The 20,846-nt window shown below is 43.2% G+C and overlaps 3 protein-coding genes across 3 annotated transcripts in view; all 3 read right to left on the minus strand.

The window, feature by feature from the left end:
- The window catches only part of LOC309336722 (uncharacterized protein), a 182,900-nt gene that overhangs the window by 75,181 nt on the left and 86,873 nt on the right, over positions 1-20,846 (minus strand). The window lies entirely within an intron of this gene.
- LOC309336603 (vomeronasal type-2 receptor 26-like) lies at positions 610-16,980 on the minus strand. The gene is made up of 8 exons (XM_081852615.1): positions 16,712-16,980; positions 15,260-15,386; positions 8,407-8,584; positions 7,267-7,558; positions 4,778-5,566; positions 4,316-4,546; positions 3,152-3,278; positions 610-1,750 (listed from the first exon to the last, which is right to left on the minus strand). The coding sequence occupies exons 3-8, from the start codon at positions 8,571-8,573 to the stop codon at positions 858-860; spliced, it is 2,499 nt and encodes an 832-aa protein (XP_081708741.1). The 5' UTR covers positions 8,574-8,584; positions 15,260-15,386; positions 16,712-16,980; the 3' UTR covers positions 610-857.
- Positions 18,574-20,738, minus strand: LOC309336351 (vomeronasal type-2 receptor 26-like; the record flags this gene model as incomplete). Its single annotated transcript, XM_081851973.1, has 2 exons — positions 18,574-19,693; positions 20,728-20,738. The coding sequence occupies 2 exons, from the start codon at positions 20,736-20,738 to the stop codon at positions 18,601-18,603; spliced, it is 1,104 nt and encodes a 367-aa protein (XP_081708099.1). The 3' UTR covers positions 18,574-18,600.

A 20,846-nucleotide genomic window follows, 5' to 3' on the forward strand; every position in this document is an offset into this window, starting at 1 on the left:
GTATTGAAAATGTATGACTAAAAAATTTTTTTATTGGAAATTAATAAAAAACGATTAAAAAAGAAAGATATTTTATACATCAAACAATATATTTTATACATCAAACTTTTCAAGCACAGAGGAGTAAATAACCTCCTGCTGCCCTTAATTGTGATGTTTGCATTGTTGTTCCCAAAGGTAACATTTGAAGGGTGTACAAGGGAATCACTTTGATTATGGGAAGGATAAGAATAGACCACTGTGGTTCTGATGATTGTAAAGGGAAGAAACATGTCTTCAGAAACTTTATGGTAGCAGGTGGAGAACAGGAGAAAAACATGTTGACTCAAGAAACTGACATGGTTCAAAGAGGAAGAAAGTGGTGTATGATGGACACCAGAAGAGCCCTGAAGCTGGATCAGGCCTAAGGCCTATAAAGTCCAGTATCCCGTTCTCAAAATGGGCAACGACCTGCCCCAAATAGAAGCCCATAAACTGGAATAAGACTTTATTCCAATTTAGCTAAGTTTATTTAGTACTTTAGCAATTCAGTTTGCAACTTCTTAAGCAGCGTGTGCAATTCAGCTAAGAGTAATGAACAGCTTAACTCAAGAGAGAAGAGGCCTCCACAGTTGCTGTTGTTGAAGAACCAGCTATCAGAACCTCTTAGAGGTCTTCTGAATATCATCCAGAGATCCACCAGTAGATGTTTACCTGCTTTCCATCACATGTGAGGCTAAGGGAACCATGATAAGCACACAATTGGATCCTTGCCTCACTATATACATGGCCAGCTGCACAATGCAGTCAATATTCTGGTGTGGATTCTAACTCTACAGTTCCATGATATCCCTAGAGCTAACAATCAAATATCATATTTAGCTGTTTCTGGTCTTTCTCATGTTCAGATCAGGCCTCAGTATAATAATGTAGCATTTGGGAATGAAGATGCATCCTAGAAGCCCAGCACTGGAAGCCAAGATGGAGAAAACCTGCACTGCTACCATGAATTTCCCCTTGGTGCTCAGGTAGGTGGGAACAAAGGACACCCAAACACTGCAGAAGACCAGCATGCTGAAGGTGATCAGCTTGGCTTCATTGAAGTTTCCAGGCAGCTTTCGGGCTAGGAAAGCCACCGTGAAGCAGATGGCAGCCAGGAAGCCCATGTAGCCAAGGGCACCATAGAACATGGCCACAGACCCTTCGTTGCATTTCAGGATGACCTCCCCAGGTTGGGAGTGCTTGTCAGAGTCAGGGAAAGGAGGAGATGTCCCCAGCCAGATCGTGCAGATGAGAACTTGTACACTGGAACAGGAAATGACAATGGAGTTGGCCAAACTCTTCCCCAGCCATCTCCTCACCCTGCTCCCTGGCTTAGTGGCCAGGAAGGCCAGCACCACAGTGATGGTTTTTGCCAAGACGGAAGAGACAGCAACTGAGAAGATGGTGCTGAAGGCTGTTTGACGCAAAAGGCAGGTCCCTTTTCTTGGCTGGCCAATGAAGAGGAAGGAGGACAAAAATGAGAGAAGGAGGGAGGTGAGGAGGGTGTAGGAGAGATCCCTATTGTTGGCTTTGACTATGGGAGTTTCCTTGTATTTAATGAAGATTTGTAACACAAAAACTGTGGTTAAGGATATGAGGGTGGCAAAGGAAGCTAGGATGATCCCCAAAGGTTCTTCATAGGACAGGAAGGTGATTGTTTTGGGTACACATTGATTTTTGTCTTTGTTTGGATGCTGATCATTTGAACATTTGGTGCATTTGTCAGTATCTGCAGAGAGAAAAAGAGACTTCAGTATCCTAACATCAGTTATAAACCAAGCTAGGCATATGGGGAAGGTAGGCATATGGGAGAGATAAAAAAAAGAACACAGTTTTGTTGGGAAAGGGAGAAGCAAAAGTTCACTGGCAAAAACATCTTGATCCATGGTCTCATCCACCAAAATAGATCATGTGGAGCATGGCTAGAAAAGCTTGGCCTGTGAAATACTTCAGAAGTGCTTCTATTAAGTGTAAACTGGTGCTGGGAACCTCTGGACTGGATTAAACTTAGCTCAGCAGGTCACCCTATTTGGTGATGCCACTTTTTGAGTTGTGTGATGGGTAGGGCCTCAAAGGCATGATTGTGAGCTTAAGGAATGTAGACTTTCACTGACCATCAGCTGACAACCTGTGCATGTGTGCATTGGTCAAAGAGGTGGACATGCTTTCCCCCCGTTAAAACTGCTTGTGATTCGAGGACCCGATCCCCGCTTGGGGAATAAAGACACGTGGACACAGAATGTAAGATTAATGGGTAAGGTAAAGGCCACAACTTTATTGATTACAGCATGTGAGAAGGTATTGGCTTAGGCACTGGACCACGGAACATTAGACTCCACCCACTCGTAGAGGGGTGAGTCTGAGGAGGGGTTAACCATCAGTAGGGGAAGCCTGTTGATGCTAATCCAACTATAGGCTCTCTTTCTGATGTCACCGAGGGTCGTGCCATGGCCCCCCGCCACACGGGCATCGGACAGGATCCACGACCGCCGGATTCCTTTAGCAGAATACCCAAAATGCCGGGGAAGGCGATGGCCACACCTTGCCCCCCGAAACACCAACAACACATTCCAATGCCCAACCGCCAAATACTACGAAAGTTGTGACGGTTGCTACGAGGTAGGCGAAAAAAACCAAGAGGCCGGGCCAATTTAGCCAATTGGAAAAAACTCCCACCAGCCCCCCTGGTTAAACAGGGCGACCAACCAGGGGTCCATAGCAAATTCTCAGGGACAGCTAATCTAAAGGGAGTGGAGGGTGGGTGACTCGAAGAAAATGTGTGTGCAATGGTGGGGATGGCTGGCGGGGCTGCATTTGAGCAGCAAGCCACGCCCCCGTCGAGCTTCCCTATTGGGTGCCCAACCGGGGAGGGGCGTGGCACGCCAGCCCTGGAGTTGAAGCAGAGGGCAGAGCGCCCCCTGCATGACGCAGGAATCGTCTCCCGATCACAACCCCTTCCCTTCCTGGGAGGAGGAAAGGCTTTATCCCTCCTAGTGCTGCTCTTTGACCCTCCAAAAACCCGAGAGGCATTCCACTCATGGGATGCCATTACAAACATCATGCTTAGGCTGGCTCAAACCTTTGCCCCATCCTCCCAGGTAAGACGTTTTTTCCTGAGGTCTTGGCCTACCTTCCTGAGTGGAGATGGTCCCTTCTGAGCAGGGAGTGCAATCATAGCAGCACTGGGGCTTCCCTTCCTGAATCTTCTTGACATATCCAGGGTGACAGCTCTGTGAGCATCTTGAACGAGGCATGGTCTAGGCAGAAATTGAGGAAGGAGAACCAATGAGAAACGATTAGGAGCATTTGTGCTTTTGGAAACAGATCACAGTGTTTTGGCAAGATTGTGGAAAACATATATTTGCTTCCAATGGCCATAAGTGACCCCAGGCCCTATTTTGGCAGGTGATTAATAATTGCCAGCTCTTATTAATATTTGTGGGTGGGTGCAGGGTGTCCCTGTTAGAATTCCTGCTACTTGATTTCAGTCATAGGATTGTTGTCTATCACATGATGGTATATGTTTTGACACGACAGTGTGGGAAGTGACGAAGACAGGATTTTTGTGTTACTGTGTTCCGTGAAATGGGACTATTGTCCTTTGTTCTTTTTCTCTTTGCTGTCTGATGCTAGAGAGAGAGGGAGCCATGTTGCAGTGCTCCGTGTGTGTTTATATGTAAATAAAGTAGATTAGCCAAAATGCTGAGTTGCTGAGGTCTGTCACGCGAAATGCACAAACTCTGCAGATCCCTAAGTGTGCCAGTGTTGGTTGGCATTGGTCACTGTGACAGTCCCTACAGAAAATACATGTTGTCCTCTGGATATTCTGAACAGATTGGAAAGACCTTACATTTGGGAAAGCTATTTTACTGTGCTTTGGAAAGTCTCCTATTCACTGTGAAATCTTATACATGCTTGCTCAAGAGGCTGTTCCATTCATCTCAATGACTTCGCTTGAGGGAAGTACAGTGGCACCTCGGTTTAAGAACAGTCCTGTTTATGAACTATTTGGTGTATGAACTCCACAAAACTGGTTTCATAGCTTTACTTCGGTCTAAGGATGAATTTGAACAGTGGAATAGCACCAGCGGCGGAAGGCCTCATTAGGGAAAGCGCGCCTTGGTTTAAGAACAGTTTTGGTTTAAGAACGGACTATCAGAATGGATTAAGTTCATAAACCAATGTACCACTGTATCAGTAAAATCACAGTCAAAGTCTCATATGTGCTATTCAACAAGCTATTAGAGCCTAGCAGATGTCACAAGTCATAAAATGACATATCATTTCTCCATACCTTGTTAAAGGCCAGGGGCCAGACAATTGCTTCTTGGTTGATGTTCAGCTTTACCTCTGAGGATGCCTGTTTCTCTACTTCCCCAATCTTCACTCTACCATGAGAGGTATTAGGAAACAGCACCCAATTCACAATATCGAAGTCAATGGCCAATGCCCCATTCTCATCCAAGTACTGTCCGTCAGGTGAAGTATTAGAATAGAGATGCACTTCTTTCAAGAATGGATGAAGCTACAACGACAGAGGAAACTCCAGCACTCAGAGAACATGAAAGCATTTGGGATAATTCACTTTCCCTGTCAGTCATTCAATATAGACAATGCTACTTGTGAGACCGATATAGACAATGCTACTTGTGAGACCAATGGTCTGACTCATTTTAAGGCAGCTTCCTATGTTCCTAATATGGTGATTCCAGAGCTGGGACAATGAACAGTAGTTTGCAAAAGGGAAAGGACATACCTGCCATGGCTGAATCTTTTGAAGTCCCAACAGGTCTCCTCCTCCCATCAGTGACATCCGCTTTGATCTGGATGAATATGCTGCATTCAAGGCCTGAGCAATGGCTAGGATACTGAAGTAATGAACATAGCTATCTTGGGAATGAACCTGTTCAATAAATTCCTGCTGGATCATCACATTTTCCGTCTCCCTGCATCTTCTCCAACCTCTCACAGACAAGGCATGTTTGGAATATGAACATTCAAATTCTTCTTGCCAAAGAGCCAAAAAAGAAGGGAATATTGGTTCGGAGTCGTCCTTTTTTGTCCTTGTTTTGGTCTTCATTACAAAGGACAAAGAACCATGGGCATACCGGAAGGATTCCGTCTCATAGAACAAGACTGTGTTCTCAAGAGCGGTGATTATCCAGACTTTCCCCCCAGTTTCTATCCTTTCAAGCAAGGTTTGTACCTCCATGATTATAAAAAGTCCATATTGAGAGTCTGTACAGTAAACAAAGACATTGACTTGCCTCCACATGGCAGGGGTTTCATGGGGTAACCACAGCCAGGTTTGTAGTACTACTGTTTTTGTGAAGGCAACACAAATTTCCCTTTTGATCATCAGGGATGTCAAGATACTCAGGAACCTTTCTCCATTGTCATTGTCTGGAGCAAAGAGACCAACCCACGTCCACCTGAAATGCAGGAGGAGTTGGATAATTCCCAGGTACTGAGTTTCTTCCTTTGAGACCATCTGGTAGATAAAAGGGGACTGGACTTTATCATGAAGAACAAAGCCATAACTGAGCTGTTAAAGAAAAGAAACCGGTGTTTTGTTTCTCAGGACAAAGATTGGATACCTCTGTGTGAATTAAATTAAATTAAATTAAATATGATGAAACACTTAATTAGCATAAGCCACAATGTTTTTTTGAAATTTCATATATATGCAATTTATTTAACACCTAATGGCAATTGTCTCTAAGCAGTTTAGAGAAATACAATAGAACAAAATTATGAATGCAAAAGTCTAAAATCAAACTTCCATTAAAATATGTCCTGCAAAACAATAAAGCTTTCAGTAGGTCTGGGAGGTCAGTCTATCACGACACCCAGAGGGGTTTCACAGCTCCCCTAGATTAAAATCTTATGAAAAATTAGAGTTGTGTGTTATCAGCATGGACAGGAGCTTTAGCACGGTTTTCCAATGGTCCCTTTTGAATATGATTACTGCATCTCCAGTACCTTTTTCTGAACTTTTTCCAATTCTATAATACATTGTTTTGGTCATTTGATTGCCCTTTTTACCCATTGTTGTCTTTTTATTTCGATATAGTGCTTGTTTTATGTTGCCATTGCCATTGGCTAAAGTGAATAAAGTTTAACCTGTACACTGTTTGAGATGTGTAAAAATCCAATGTACACAATCTTCCAAAGGCAGTGGCCCCATAGGTCTGTATAACTATATTATGAGATTGACAGTTTTATTTTTAATTCCTTTCCTGATGGTCTACTCAGCATGGAATTTGCTTTTACATAACTGCTGTGCATTGAGGCAACAGCTTCATTGATCTATCTACCAAGACCCCATGGTCTCATTTCTGTTCAGTCAATGCCAGTTCAGAACCCAGAAGCAAACATGTGAAATTAAGGTTGTTTTCCCCCTCAGTGTGCATAAATTCACACTTGTTTACAATGAATTGCATGTGCCTTTTTATTTGGAGAAGTTCTTTGGAGCTCTTCACAATCTGTTTTTGGTTTAACAATCTAGAACAATTCAGTATGATCAGAAAACTTGGCCATCTCCCTCTTCACTCCTAAATCATATCAGTCTTGAGGTACTCCACATTCAACACCCCTCTTAGAGAAATTCCATTCACCTAGTTGCTGGGTGCCAGTTGTGGTGCCATGCAGCTCATTACTGGTGTCATGCCATTTCAGTCTCCATTAGCCAGAGGTTGTTTGCTGGAGACAGATTCACACATCCATTCTCTTCAGTAGCTTCAAACAAAGGGCACACACCCAAACATGGATGTCTCCCAGATTTACATAGGCATAGACCTCTAATACTATCTTTTTCATGTGACTGAACCAGTAGACGTACAGTTTCATGATGCAACACCATTAATGATTAACCTAGCAAGCTCTTCTTCAGCTTCAGTCGAAATTTCCAACCATGCCACATGGCATACAATAGTCACACTATAAATTTAGTTCCCATTTCGATGTACATTAAACAATTTTATTTAACAGTTCCTGGAGCTGTAAGAAGAGGTAGCAGCCTCATGGAACAGCGGAGGAAACCTTTCCCGTGCCAAGCTCAATAACAGCACTTGAAAGCGCCAATTTCCGGCAGGGCAAATTTTATGTATCAGTGTGCTACAGAGGCTTGCAACTTGTTGGGCGGCAGGGAGCAATAAAATAAATTGCACTAAGCTAAGCATACCTTGCTTTTCTTATGAAATGGCAAATGTTGCTGGGTATGTTTGACTTGAACCCAGTTCTTACCTGTGGTATCTTGTAGATGCCCGACATGCTTGCAGTGTGCATGGAGATGTCAGTTTCACCCCCTTCAATAATAGCTAGAAGGTTTCCCCGTCTTCCGCAGCTGTAGTTTGGAATGTTGATTTTCCCACCTGCAAAGAGGTCTGTCAAGGCATCAGTAGTTATTCTTCCATCAAAATAGGTATCATAGATGCTGTAGCCCAGGGTGATGTTGGGTAAGAGCCTGGGGTTACGATTGATCTCCTGAACAGTAAGTGAGAAGGAAATAACGTGCCAGTTCCTCCCATTCATCAAACTACAAAAAGGTGTATCACATAGTCACCCACCATTCAGTGAAAATGAGTCACAAAGTTGTTTGTATAAATAAATCAAGACAAACTTGAAAGAAGACCAGTACGTAGGGCAATGTGGGGCAGATGTGGGGATGCTATTACTGTAGCAGTAATAGCCTCTGTAGTATCTTTGCAAAGGAGGAGGATGGAGGCCCATGCCCTGGTAACCCTCCTTAGCCATCTGACCAGTTCTGTGGCTACCAGCTGTCAGTGTATCAAAAAAATCACTCTAGGAATTATATATCTCACAAAAACTGGTAGTGAGTCAAACCTAGAACACTAATTCTGTGGATAAACATCTAGAAGATTATTGCAGATTGAGAGTACGAAGCTTCCCATTATTCATGCAAAGCGACGTGGCCTGAGCATTCAAGCTTCCACAATGTTTCATGAGAGACAATGAGAGAACTACAGAAAACCCGCAACATAAACACACTTCACACCTTTTTTAGCTAATAGAAAACAAGTTTACTTTAGGGAGCATGACTTATTTTTTAAAAAAAAATATTTAAATTATAGTGTAAAGCACATTGAAACACTGCTTTTCACCAAGTAACATACAGAAAACCTTTAATAAACAAATGGAACAAATAACAGGTCTCCATCCAATGGCATTATTGTTTAGACTGTCAGGAAAAATAGACAGACGGATGCCTGCAATACTCCTACTCAGATTTTCCAGCTGTATTTGATTCCTGTGGGTGAGGTGCTCCCTTAATCTTCAAACAACAAATATAGTGATTTATCAGTATGGCAAGAGAAGTCAAGAGTAGTTTAGGAAGAAGGAATATGGCAATACACCATTACTTACTTCTGAAAATCGCTTACTGGGGTGCTTGAAAAGCTGAAGGGAGGTTGACTTCCAATTAATCTTGAAGATATAATTCCACTAACGAGGTGGTCTCCTTCCTGGTAATAATTCACAGCCAAATTTCTATCCTTGATAAGATTCAGTGGACATTTTGCCCTCTGCTGCATCCCATGCGTTGCTAGAGGCAACAAAACAAGCAGCGGTATAATCATCATCATCATTTTGGGTCTGCCTGCTACTCTTTCCTTGTGACTGTTCCCCCCAAACACAAGCCGCTGATTAGAAGAGACCCCAAATATTTGCAAGACAGAGGCTTTAGCGACTTGACAAATACAAGGGGTGTTCAGCTCTGCCCAAATTAGGATTGAAGGGAAGGGCCATAGCTCAGTGATGGAGCATCTTTTTCCCACCCAGAAGGTGTCAGGTTCAGTCTCTGCTACCTGATAACAGGTAGGGCTGAGGATGTCCTCTACCTGGAGAGATGCTGCCAGTCACTAGATGGTCCTGAGCTACAGGGCAGCTTCCTATATTCTGATTAGGTTTTATACTTTCTCCTTCAAATGTTCTATATCTTGGCCCCAAGGTATTTTATACATCAGGCTTTTCAAGCATAGTTGAATAAACAACCTCCTGCTGCCCTTAATTGTGATGTTGACATTATTGTTCCCCAAGGCAATATGTGAAGGGGTGTGGAACTATCTCTTGGACTCTGCAGAGAATAAGAATAAATCACTGTGGTTCTGATAAATGTAAGGGGAATAAATATCTCCTCTGAAACCTTTATGGGAGCAGCTGCATAGAAGAAGAAGAAGAAGAAGAAGAAGAAGAAGAAGAAGAAGAAGAAGAAGAAGAAGAAGAAGAAGAAGAAGAAAGTTTACTCAATACATGGTTCAAGGATTGGCTGGTCTTTACTGATGCTAGATCAGGGCAAATTTATATAACACTTTAGTGTAAACAGACCCTCCCAGTGGTTTATAAAAAGCAACAAAAATAATAAAAAATTAATAAAAGACAATGTTGAAAACAGCTATTTTAAATATTCAAAATATTGTAAAATAAACAATGAAGCTAAAGATAGATAAAAGCACATGCTAACTTCTACATATCTGAACGCTGATTCTGCAAACTACTAACATGAAGCTACAATTCTATGATGCTAATAAAACCCATTGGTTTATTTTGCAACCTTCTACTGAAAAAAGATAGTAGAACATGGGGGCGAGTGAACATTCAAAACTAAAAATCAAGCCACACAAAATGAAATACCCAAACCTCTAGCGCAAAGGAGCTCAACATTATGTCTGTCCCAATGCTTCGCCTTGGCACAAGACACGGTTACTCCCTCAAACACGGCTTCTCCCTCAAAACAACTGCTTCCGACAAGGATAAAACCTCTTGGTCTAAAAACACCTGTTTATATGCTTTCATATTGCCTTTGCCAAGTACCCTTTGTGATGTCAAACTGTTCAACATTCTCATTGGTTAGCATAGATTCCGGAATATATTACTGTAGATGTTTTGGTGGGATACTACCAAGGAACAGATATAGATTAATAGAGAAAAAGAAAAAACACACAGGACTTTTAAAACAAGTAAACATGTGCGTTAAGATATAGTAGGGGTTCAAATCATTGACAGCTGAAAATGTAGAGGCTGTGTGGTCCCAAAATAACCAGCAATAAATAATCCTAACTGTAATCATCCTTTTGTAAGATCAATGAAGTGCCCAATCTGTATCAACCTGCTTGTTGATTGTGAATTACTCTGATCACTGAGATTGTCACCAAACTGTGGTAACTTTGTTCTTTTGCAATCCAGAGAGACAAGTTATATCCTGTATGCTATAGGACTTTCAACAAGACACGTTGGAGACCGGATCTGGGTTTGCACACCTTTCATGTAACATTTATTTCATATAGTCAAGTATACATTATTACATTGGTGCCAAGAGGATCAAACACTCTCACACACATTCATTCATCCATACTCTGTCAGTATATGGAAACATCACCGCTGCAGACAGCCAGATTGTTGACACAACATGATTGCTTATCTCCGGGAAAGAATTTCCCAGGACGTTCACAGGCTGGATAAGTCTTTGTGAAGAGTGTAACTTAAAACCTTCCGAGTGCGCATGTTCAGGAAGTTTGCTAGACTTGCTGGAAGAACTGACCTGAAAGGACGTGTTTTTCTCTAGTGCTGTAATGTCAGAAATAAACATCATGTAAATATATTTCTGACTTATTTTCTTTCCCCTGCGGAAGCAGGAGGGAGGGGTTGTGCATTTTGCCCATGCTTGGGAAAATGTCGCCTATCAAAATCTCCCTGGTCTGTCTGGATATCAGCCAGAGGAGGTTACCGGTATGCAAGCTCCGAGGACAGTGAGAGGGGCCAGCCTCTATGGAGGGGGCTTGCAAACCAACATACTCACAAGGGCCCTCCACGTGGGTTGATCAAGCCTCACGCAAGAGCTGTGTGTGTTGAGTTGTAGTACTAATCTCAGCAGCACTGAGGGCATGCAAAAGGGTCCTTTTTATAGTCTTCTTTCCCATTGCCATCCATGGGTGTCTGCAGAAGGGCTATCTCCACCTCTCTCCTCCTGCTCTCCTCCTGGACCATCATAAAAAAAAACCCTCTTCGCAGTCGTACAGTATGTACAACAGACAGTATGTTCCGGACCTTTATCTCATGTCCATGGCCCATTGCCAGTTCCGCTCTGTTTTGTCCGGGGCTTTTTGCTTTCAGTAAACAACACCACAGTCATACTGTTGCAAATATTTGAGCAATGGTACCCACTTAAATGGAGACAAAGGATTGACAGACACAGCAATTGGAGAAAAAGAAGGTGAGGTTTTATTGCTGAGCAATAATGGACCCAGTTGGAATCCTTTCCAAAAGACTGGGACCCAGAGCATCGAAGTTCTGGGGTTAAATACCTGAGTGCAGCATCACAGATCATGAGACAATCATGAGACAATCACGAACGCCAGCAAAAATAACCAATGAGCGCATTCTGCCCGGCTCCTGACCATGTACCGAGTGCTACTCCCAACTTCTGCTTTCTTTGTCTGTACAAACAGTCTGACCTTTTCCCCAGTTTGATTGAAATGAGAATAGAAACTTAAGCTAGGAGGAACTCCTAACGGTAACTCCCCTGCAGCATCTGTGCATGTAAGGACATTGTGGTCAGTCCTTCCTGTTTCATGTACAGAATTATTCTGGACAAGAGGGGGAGAGATGTACCAGCATCTTCTGATTTATCGCTTCCCCTTTCCTAGGGAGCAAGAAAGCACTGGGGCAAAGTTCGAGCAGTTTGCTGTTAGACTAGGTAAACCATTTTCACCTTCTCACCCCTTGCTTTTTCCTGTTAGACCTATTGCAGTCGTTAAGAGTCGTCAACAGGCTCATCGCAGCTATCTGCCAATCACCCATTCCCACCACCCTTCTGAGTAATACCCCTCCCCACCTTCTCACTATATAGAAGGGTCTGGAAACTTCTGTTTCAGTGTATCTGAAGAAGTGTGCATGCACACGAAAGCTCATACCTAGAACTAACTCAGTTGGTCTTTAAGGTGCTACTGGAAGGAATTTTTTTATTTTGTTTTGTAAAGCTCTGGTTATGTGTGAGCATACGTGAATATATTGATAACTGATTATGTGAATAACTGATTATATGAAAAGCCTAAGGATAATAATCCTCTAGGGTCCTGCTTCAATACATTCTTCTTTAATAAAACTAGTTTCTCGCTTCACTTGCCAGTATATCATGCATTACGAATTCTCCATTTTCTTTTGGGCCTAACTTTCATACTACACATTCGTGACAAGATGATATGCAACCTAGAAACAGCATAAGCTACAAACAAACTTATTTTGTCAAGTGAACACAGTTCAGGTCATACAAACACTTCTAGCATCTACAAATTATTACTCAAAGCCATATGCTATTAGCTTCCTCAACCTGACTCCCTCCAGGTGTTACTCAACTCTTAAGAATGTAAAGTGGCCTAACGTTTTGTGAGGTGGTAGGAAGGAAACACTTTACCAAATAAATAATTACTGCTGAGCATTTATAAGCTCATAACTGTCCCTTCTGCTGAGTGAGAGTACACCTTCATTGCACCACCTTCATCAAGAGCCAGTGTGGTGTAGTGGTTAAGAGTGGTAGACTTGTAATCTGGTGAACCGGGTTCGATTCCCCGCTCCTCCACTTGCAGCTGCTGGGTGACCTTGGGCCAGTCACACTTCTCTGAAGTCTCTCAGCCCCACTCACCCCACAGAGTGTTTGTTGTGGGGGAGGAAGGGAAAGGAGAATGTTAGCCGCTTTGAGACTCCTTCAGGTAGTGATAAAGCGGGATATCAAATCCAAATCCAAATCCAAATCTTCATCTACAGTGACAAGTAGGGGCTCCCCAAGATCTCAGGCTAAGAATCACCTTCTCCAGCCTTATTTGGAAAGTGCTTGAATATTTATACAGACACCCAATATTTTTGGCACACACTGGAACCTTCTGGATAATAACATGTCTACAGTTCTATGATTCCACAACATCCCTAGAGCTAAAAGTAAAATGCCATGCTTAGTTTTTTCTTGTCAGGTGCTCCTTCATGTTCAGATCTGGCCTCAGTATAATAATGTAGCACTTTGGAATGAAAATACATCCCAGAAGCCCAGCACTGGAGGCCAAGATAGAGAAGACCTGCACGGCTACCATGTACTTCCCCTTGGTGCTCAGGTAGGTGGGCACAAAGCACACCCAAACACTGCAGAAGACCAACATGCTGAAGGTGATCAGCTTGGCTTCATTGAAGTTTCCAGGCAGCTTTCGGGCTAGGAAAGCCACTGTGAAGCAGATGGCAGCCAGGAAGCCCATGTAGCCAAGGGCACCATAGAACATGGCCACAGACCCTTCGTTGCATTTCAGGATGACCTCCCCAGGTTGGGAGTGCTTGTCAGAGTCAGGGAAAGGAGGAGATGTCCCCAGCCAGATCGTGCAGATGAGAACTTGTACACTGGAACAGGAAATGACAATGGAGTTGGCCAAAATCTTCCCTAGCCATCTCTTCACCCTGCTCCCTGGCTTGGTGGCCAGGAAGGCCAGCACCACAGTGATGGTTTTTGCCAGAACAGAAGAGACAGCAACTGAGTAGATTGTGCTAAAGGCTGTTTGTCGGAGAAGGCAGGTCATTTTTGTTGGCTGGCCGATGAAGAGGAAGGAGGACAGAAAGGAGAGCAGGAGAGAGATAAGGAGGATGTAGGAGATATCCCTGTTATTGGCTTTGACTATTGGAGTTTCTTTGTATTTAATGAAGATTCCTAACCCAATGCCTGTGGTTAAGGATAAGAAGAGGGCAAAGGAAGCCAGGAGGCTGCCTAAAGATTCTTCATAGGACAGGAAGGTGATTACTTTGGGGACACATTGATCTTGGTCCTTGTTTGGATGCTGATCTTCTGGACAATTTTTGCATTCCTTAGCATCTGCGTAGAGAAAAACACACGACAGTACCCTAACATCATTCCTAATATCAGTCACACACCTACAATGGTTTGAATGTTGTTTCAGTTGTGGAGAAAAAGTAGGCAGATGGGAGAGATCACGAAAGAACACTGTTTCGTTGGGAAGAAGAGAGGCAAATGTTCACGGCTAGAAAAGTCTTAATCCAGTGACTCATTCCCACAAAATCATCTTGTGCAGCATGGCTAGAAAAACTTTCTACATCAGATGTTTCAGAGCAGGGAATCAGAACATGGTCAAACATGGCCCAGCATGTCTCCTCATTGGGTGATGCTATTTTTGTAAGTTGTCAGATGGGTGAGGTTTCAAGGGATCAATTAGAAGTGTAAGCAAGGTGCATTGCAATCCACCCACCAGGTGATGTATTGTGAGCATGTATTGGTTAAGTAGGCGGAAGTGGTTTCCATCCATTGGAAAGGACTTCTCTTTCCCAAGGTAGTTATTGAAACCTTGAAAAATCACATGTTCAAGTAACACTGTGGGGCTGTTGGAAAGTCTCTCGCAAATGCCAATGTGCTACTTTTTGGACCCATAAACACCAGAGGATTATGGAACAGTTTGGAGGTGCTTGTAAATAATTTTCAGAAAGCCTCTCACTGTGCTTTGAATTGCTGACACTCAGGGCTTTAAAGCATGAATGCAGCTGACATCGCTATTGCATCAGGTGATTGACAAATTGGCAGCAGCACCCAGCTGCTAATTTTGGCCTGGGAAATGAAGATCCAGCATGAAGACCGGTTAAAGGGATTAACGGGTTGACTCAGTATAAATGCAACCTCTTGTCATGTTCCATGTTAAGCCCAACTTCATTTTATTATATTATATATTTTATTATAAAAAATCACACATTACATTTGGATCTTATTCCTCCAAGGAACTTGAGCTAGTATAATTTTTCATCACCATCACCATTCCTGAACTGCTGGAGATCTCTGAGAGGTCCTCTCACTGGCAGTAGTCCCGACTGACTCTATGGCAGACCAATAAGCCTCCTGAGGTCACACATTTGGTGAACCCAACACACTCTGACTGTCTTGTGCACTTGTCCCTCACCCATCAAAATAGCTCCCAGGACCAGATTCACTGACATGGCTCCCGGCAACACTGGAGGTGATTTTTTTCTTTTTTTAAAATCCAGATTAATTCTACATGTGCGAGCTGGTGGGCAAATAATTTTTTCTGCTTCTGGGGAGACATTGCAGGCTGGCAACAGGTGAAACCTCTCTTGGAATGTCATTTCATTTATGGGGTGTCATTGGTAGCATCATGTTTGGGTTGGCTCAAACATTTGCCCCATCCTCCCATCGAAGGCCCTTTCCTCTGAGATCCTCTCCTACCTTCCTGGGTGGAGATTGTCCCTTCTGAGCAAGGAACACAATCATAGCAGCACACTGGTTTTCCTTCCTGAATCTTCTTGGCATATCCCGGGAGACAGCTTTCTGTGCATCTTGAGCGAGGCACAGCCTAGGTATAAACAGAAGACTGAGCACTAAGGAGAAAGTATTAGTAATATTTCTGCCTTTGGACACAGATCATAGGACAGGGAACTAACCATGACCTTACTGTCGGAGTCTGATTTAGACTTCCAAGCTAGACTGGAGAATTAGATGATGCCTTTCTAGAGCAGATGACCAAACATTCAAAAAGGATATAGTAGTCATGGGAAGCTTCAACTACCCCAATATCTGTCAGGAATGAGCCAGCTCCTAGTGGAACTTTACAGCCAGCTGCAGAACAGAGAGGTTTAGAATTGACGCAGGCTGAACAATGGACAGCTCCAACTCCCCCGCCCCTTGGAATACCTGTTGCCAAGGGAACAACTGAGATCAGGCTGAAACACAGTCAAAGCTCTCAGGAGGCTTCAACAGGCACGAACAGACACAGAGATAGTCTTTCAATACAGGAAAAGGCTGGAGCTGATTCAATAAGTCCGAAGTTGGTGAATGAGAGGGCTGCTAGACAGGAAGCAAAACAGTCGTAAGGGGCGATGGTTCAATATATTCTGTAGGAACCGGAAGGAGTCTTCAGAAGGGTCCTCTTGAGTGATAATGTTGGCAAGAAGTAGGTCAGGTGAGCCAAAGCACAGAATGAGGTCAGGCTTGCAAGAGAGGTTAAAGGTATTCTTTTTAATAAAAAAAATTCTGCAATGTTTGAAGCAAGAGGAAAAACAAGCAAGTAGCAGATCCTCTGTGAGGAGAAAATGGAGAAATGCTGTTGGGTGACAGAGAAGGTGTACCAGCACAACACCTACTTTGCCCCTGTCTTCACTCAGAAAGAAAGCAGCACCCAACCTGGTGATAACATAATAATAAATGATGCAAATCCAAGATAGGAAAAGAAATGGTTTGGGGCCACGTAGCTACTTTAAATGAATTCACATCTTCAGGGCCTGATGAGCTGCATCCAAGGGTTCTAAAAGAGTTTTCAGATGTAACCTCAGAGTCTTTGTCAATAATCTTTGAGAATTCTTGGATAACAGGTGAGGTCCCTGCAAACTGGAGGCAGGCAAATGTTGTCCCCCTCTTCAAAAAGGAGAAAAAAGAAGACCTAGGTACCTATCAACTGGTCAAGGTGGTGGATTCTCATTCCTTGGAGGTTTTTAAACAGCTTGGATGGTCATCTGTCATGGATGCTTCAGTTGAGATTCCTGCATTGCAGGGGGCTGGACTAGATGATCCTTAGGGTCCCTTCCAACTCTGCGTTTCTAAGATTCTGTGCTTCTATGTACTATTCAAAATGATGTTAGAGCACAGCAGATGCCATAGTTAATAACATAACATTTCTCCTACCTTCTTAAATAGCTTGGGCCAGACAATTGCTTCCGGGTTAATGGTGAACTTCAGATTTGAGGACTTCTGTCTCTCTATTCTTCCAATTTTCACTCTAGCATGAGAGTTATTAGGAAACAGCACCAGATTCACAATATCAAAGTCAATGGTCAGTGCCCCATTCTCATCCAAGTACTGTCCGTCAGCTGAAGTGTTAGAATAGAACTGGACTTCTTTCAAGAATGGATGAAGCTGTAATGACAGAGGAGTCTCCAGCACCGAGAGAACATCAAACCATGTTCAGCCCTTCTTACTCTGTTTTCTAATCTTCTCTGAACAAGAACCACTCTCTCTCTCATCTGGCCTTGTAGTGACCGTTCTAGATTGTTAGGTCCCCTCATTCTGCTTCAGCATTTTGAGGATGACCAAAGTTAGCATAAATACATATATTAGGAAAGGTGGATTATAGTGTTTAGAAAATATGTAAAGAATGACGAAGATGGCTTTATTAAAAGTTTGCAAGCATATTGATTAATAATAGCCTAAAATGATAGTGCTCGCACCAGTGTGGTGTAGTGGTTAAGAGTGGTGGACTCGTAATCTGGTGAACCGGGTTCGCTTCCCCGCTCCTCCACATGCAGCTGCTGGGTGACCTTGGGCCAGTCACACTTCTCTGAAGTATCTCAGCCCCACTCACCTCACAGAGTGTTTGTTGTGGGGGAGGAAGGGAAAGGAGAATGTTAGCCGCTTTGAGACTCCTTCGGGTAGTGATAAAGCGGGACATCAAATCCAAACTCTTCTTCTTCACTGAAGTATTTCCCTCTAGTCCTAGCCTGCTTATTAAATTCTGTAAAAAGTCAGCTCCAATATCCATATTAGATCTAGATTCTGCATATTGTGAATTTCAAAACTGCCCTGATTTGGGGACATTTCTGAATTGCCACGCTATGCAGTGTATGAGGCTGATAATAAGTAGATAATTCCTGAATTAGAGTTTCGGTCCAACTAGCTCTACAGCTCTATGTTGACCTGACTTTGAAGTCTGTCTGTAGGTTGCTGTCTGCAAGTGATTGGCTGGTACTTCTGTCTGCAGGAATATAGCACTGAATCTGTGAACCTGGCCTCCTGTACAATGATGGACCATTTCTGTTGTGTCCCACCTTCAACTCTAGGAGGATTCCTGTCCCCTAAGAACCTGGATCGGAAAAACACTCATTTCTGCCAGCAGGTGAAAAAAACCTTATTGTATTATTTTAACATTGTATTGTATTTTCTGTTCATTGCATTTGCATGAAAAACACCCTGGGATCATGTTGATTTGATGAAGGGTGGCTTATAAATTTGTATGGATAAATGGATAAAATGCATCACTGCAATGCTTAACTCTGAATGCAAATTGATGGGTGAAGAAGGGTTGCCGAATTCTCAGAGCATCTTTTTTTTTGCACACCAAAGGTCCCAGCTTCAAACCCCATCTCCAGGATGGGGAGAGCAAGGAAAGATACTGTCAGGGAACTGTTGGCTGAGAAGGGGAGAGAGAGTGGAATGTACAGGGAGCCGCCTCCTTTAATGAGCAGCTGCACTTCGTCAGAGAGGGAAGAGGAGGAGGGGCTGTCAGGAAACACTGAAACAGGGAGAAGGTAACAGCTTCCGACGCTTTGCTCTTTACGTAGGGGGAGGAGAAAAGGGGGGGCTTCAGGAAGTTTATATGCTGGAAAGGGAAGAGGGAGGAGCCACTTCCGGCATCTGATACTGACTGAGAAAGTCATGCTTTTAAGAGCTCCGGATTGTACATAGTTTTTGGACTTAATAAATCTTGTAATGCTGGCTGGAGTCCCGGGCTGTTATCTCTGCTAGCACCCACCAAACATCCTAACAGATACCCTTCCAGAAACAGTGAAGAACCACTGCTAGTCAGTCAATGTAGACAGTGCTAAGCTAGAGAGGCCAATGGTCTGACTCAGTGCAAGACAGTTTCCCATGATCCTATCATGCTGATTCCAGAGCTGGGACAACAAATTGCAGGTTGCAAAAGGAAAAGGACATACCTGCCATGGCTCTAGCCTTGGAAGGTCCAAGCTGCCTCCTCCTCCCACAATCGACATCCTCTTTGACCTGGAAGAATATGCAGCGTTCAAGGCCTGTGCCACAGTTTGGATACTAAAGTAATTCACGTAGCTGTCTTGGGACAGGATTCTTTCATTCTCTTCTTGGGGCAACATCTCCAGATTCTCCTTCTCCCTGCACTTTGTCAAACTCCTCACAGATAAGGCATGTTTTGGATATGAACAATCAAATGCTTTTCTCGCATAGCTTAGACTGGCTGAAGACGTTGGCCAATAGTAGTCCTTTTTCATCCTTTTTTTGGTCCTCATTACAAAGGACAAAGAGCCATGGGCGTACTGAAAGCAGGCGTTATCAAGTAACAACATTTTGTTCTGAAGACCTGTGGTTATCCAGACTTTCCCCTCAGTTTGTATCCTTTCCAGTAGGGATTGTACCTCTATGATTATAAAAAGTCCATATTGAGAGTCTGCAGAGTAAACAAAGACATTGACTTGTCTCCACATGGCAGGTGGTTCTTGGGGTGCCCACAGCCAAGTTCTATGTACTACTCTTTTTGCGAAGGCAACACAAATTTCCTTTTCCATCATCAGAGGTGTTAAGGTACTCAGGAACCTTTCTCCATTGTCATTGTCTGGAACAAAGAGGCCGACCCATGTCCACCTGAAATGCAGGAGGAGTAGCACTACTCCTTGGTATTGAATTTCTTCCTTGGGAGCCATTTGGTAGACAAATGGGGACTGGACTTTATCATAATGAACAAAGCCATAACTGAACTGGAAAGTAAATGAAAAGAAATGGATGCTTTGTTTTTCAAGACCCAGACTGGATACTTCTATGCAAAAGATGATGACAAATTTAGTTAGTGCAACCTCACTAACCTCACTCTCATTTGAAGAAGAAGAAGAGTTTGGATTTGATATCCCGCCTTTCACTCCCCTTCAGGAGTCTCAAAGCAGCTAACATTCTTCTTTCCCTTCGGGGCTGAGTGGGGCTGAGAGACTTCAAAGAAGTGTGACTGGCCCAAGGTCACCCAGTAGCTGCATGTGGAAGAGCAGAGACGCGAACCCAGTTCCCCAGATTACGAGACTACCGCTCTTAACCACTACACCACACTAGTTTTTTTTATATAGTCTTTTGCTTTTTAATTCCCGACCCTACCCAGAACTCCAGTGTCCAGGTTGGCTGCTGTAAATCAGTGAGGGGTAGGTCCTCCTCCAGCGATGGCCCATTGATTCACCTCTCTTGCAATCAATCAATGCTCAGTGGTTGAGCATTTATTTCACATGCAGAAAATACCCATTTATTTATTTAAAAAATTCTATATGGCTTTTCACTTCAAGGAAAGCAATGTTTCAAAGTTGTGCGTGATGTGACTTCCGGTTTCCTGCCAACTTGAAAAGCAGTGCAGTGCCGTTCATCCGATTGGCCCGGAGTTTGCAGAGGGTTCAGAGAGCCCCCTCAAAAAGTGTTGCCAGGGTAGGCAACTCCAGGTTGATGGAAACCCAGTGTATATGTACAAAATGGTCCCCCACATCTTTTGCAAAAACACCTGAAATATAAATTTCTGACAAGCGCCTTAACCAGAATAAACATAAAATTCAGACGGGAGTTCCATGAAGGCATCTCTTTTACATACAAGAAACAAAGACGTAGACTGACAATTGAGAAGCAGGTGCAAGAATTTTGGTTAAGATATGGCAGAGATTTTGACAGCACACGCATACCACCCATGAGGAGTGACCGGAGGTGTGGAAGAGAGGGCAATGGGGGGGGGACAGGGAGGAATTAGATATTTTAGATAATCAAGACAAAGAAAAGACAAGACTTTAGGGAAAAACAAAACAGGAAAGAGAAACAAAGGGCAGATTTAAAAATGTGCAGTTGGGATGTAAATGGTTTGAATAATAAAATAAAAAGAAATAGAATTGAACATATAATGGTAAAAGAGAACTCAGATGTAATATGCTTACAAGAGACCCATATTGCAAAAAGGCATAGAAGAGTCCTAATTAATAAAAATTTGGGAATAGAGTTCATCACAGCAGACAAATCAAAACAGAGAAGGGTTGTCATTTTTGTAAAACCAAAA

Source organism: Podarcis erhardii (assembly GCF_964252035.2).
Source record: "Podarcis erhardii genome assembly, chromosome: 2".
NCBI classification, from domain to species: Eukaryota; Metazoa; Chordata; class Lepidosauria; order Squamata; family Lacertidae; genus Podarcis; species Podarcis erhardii.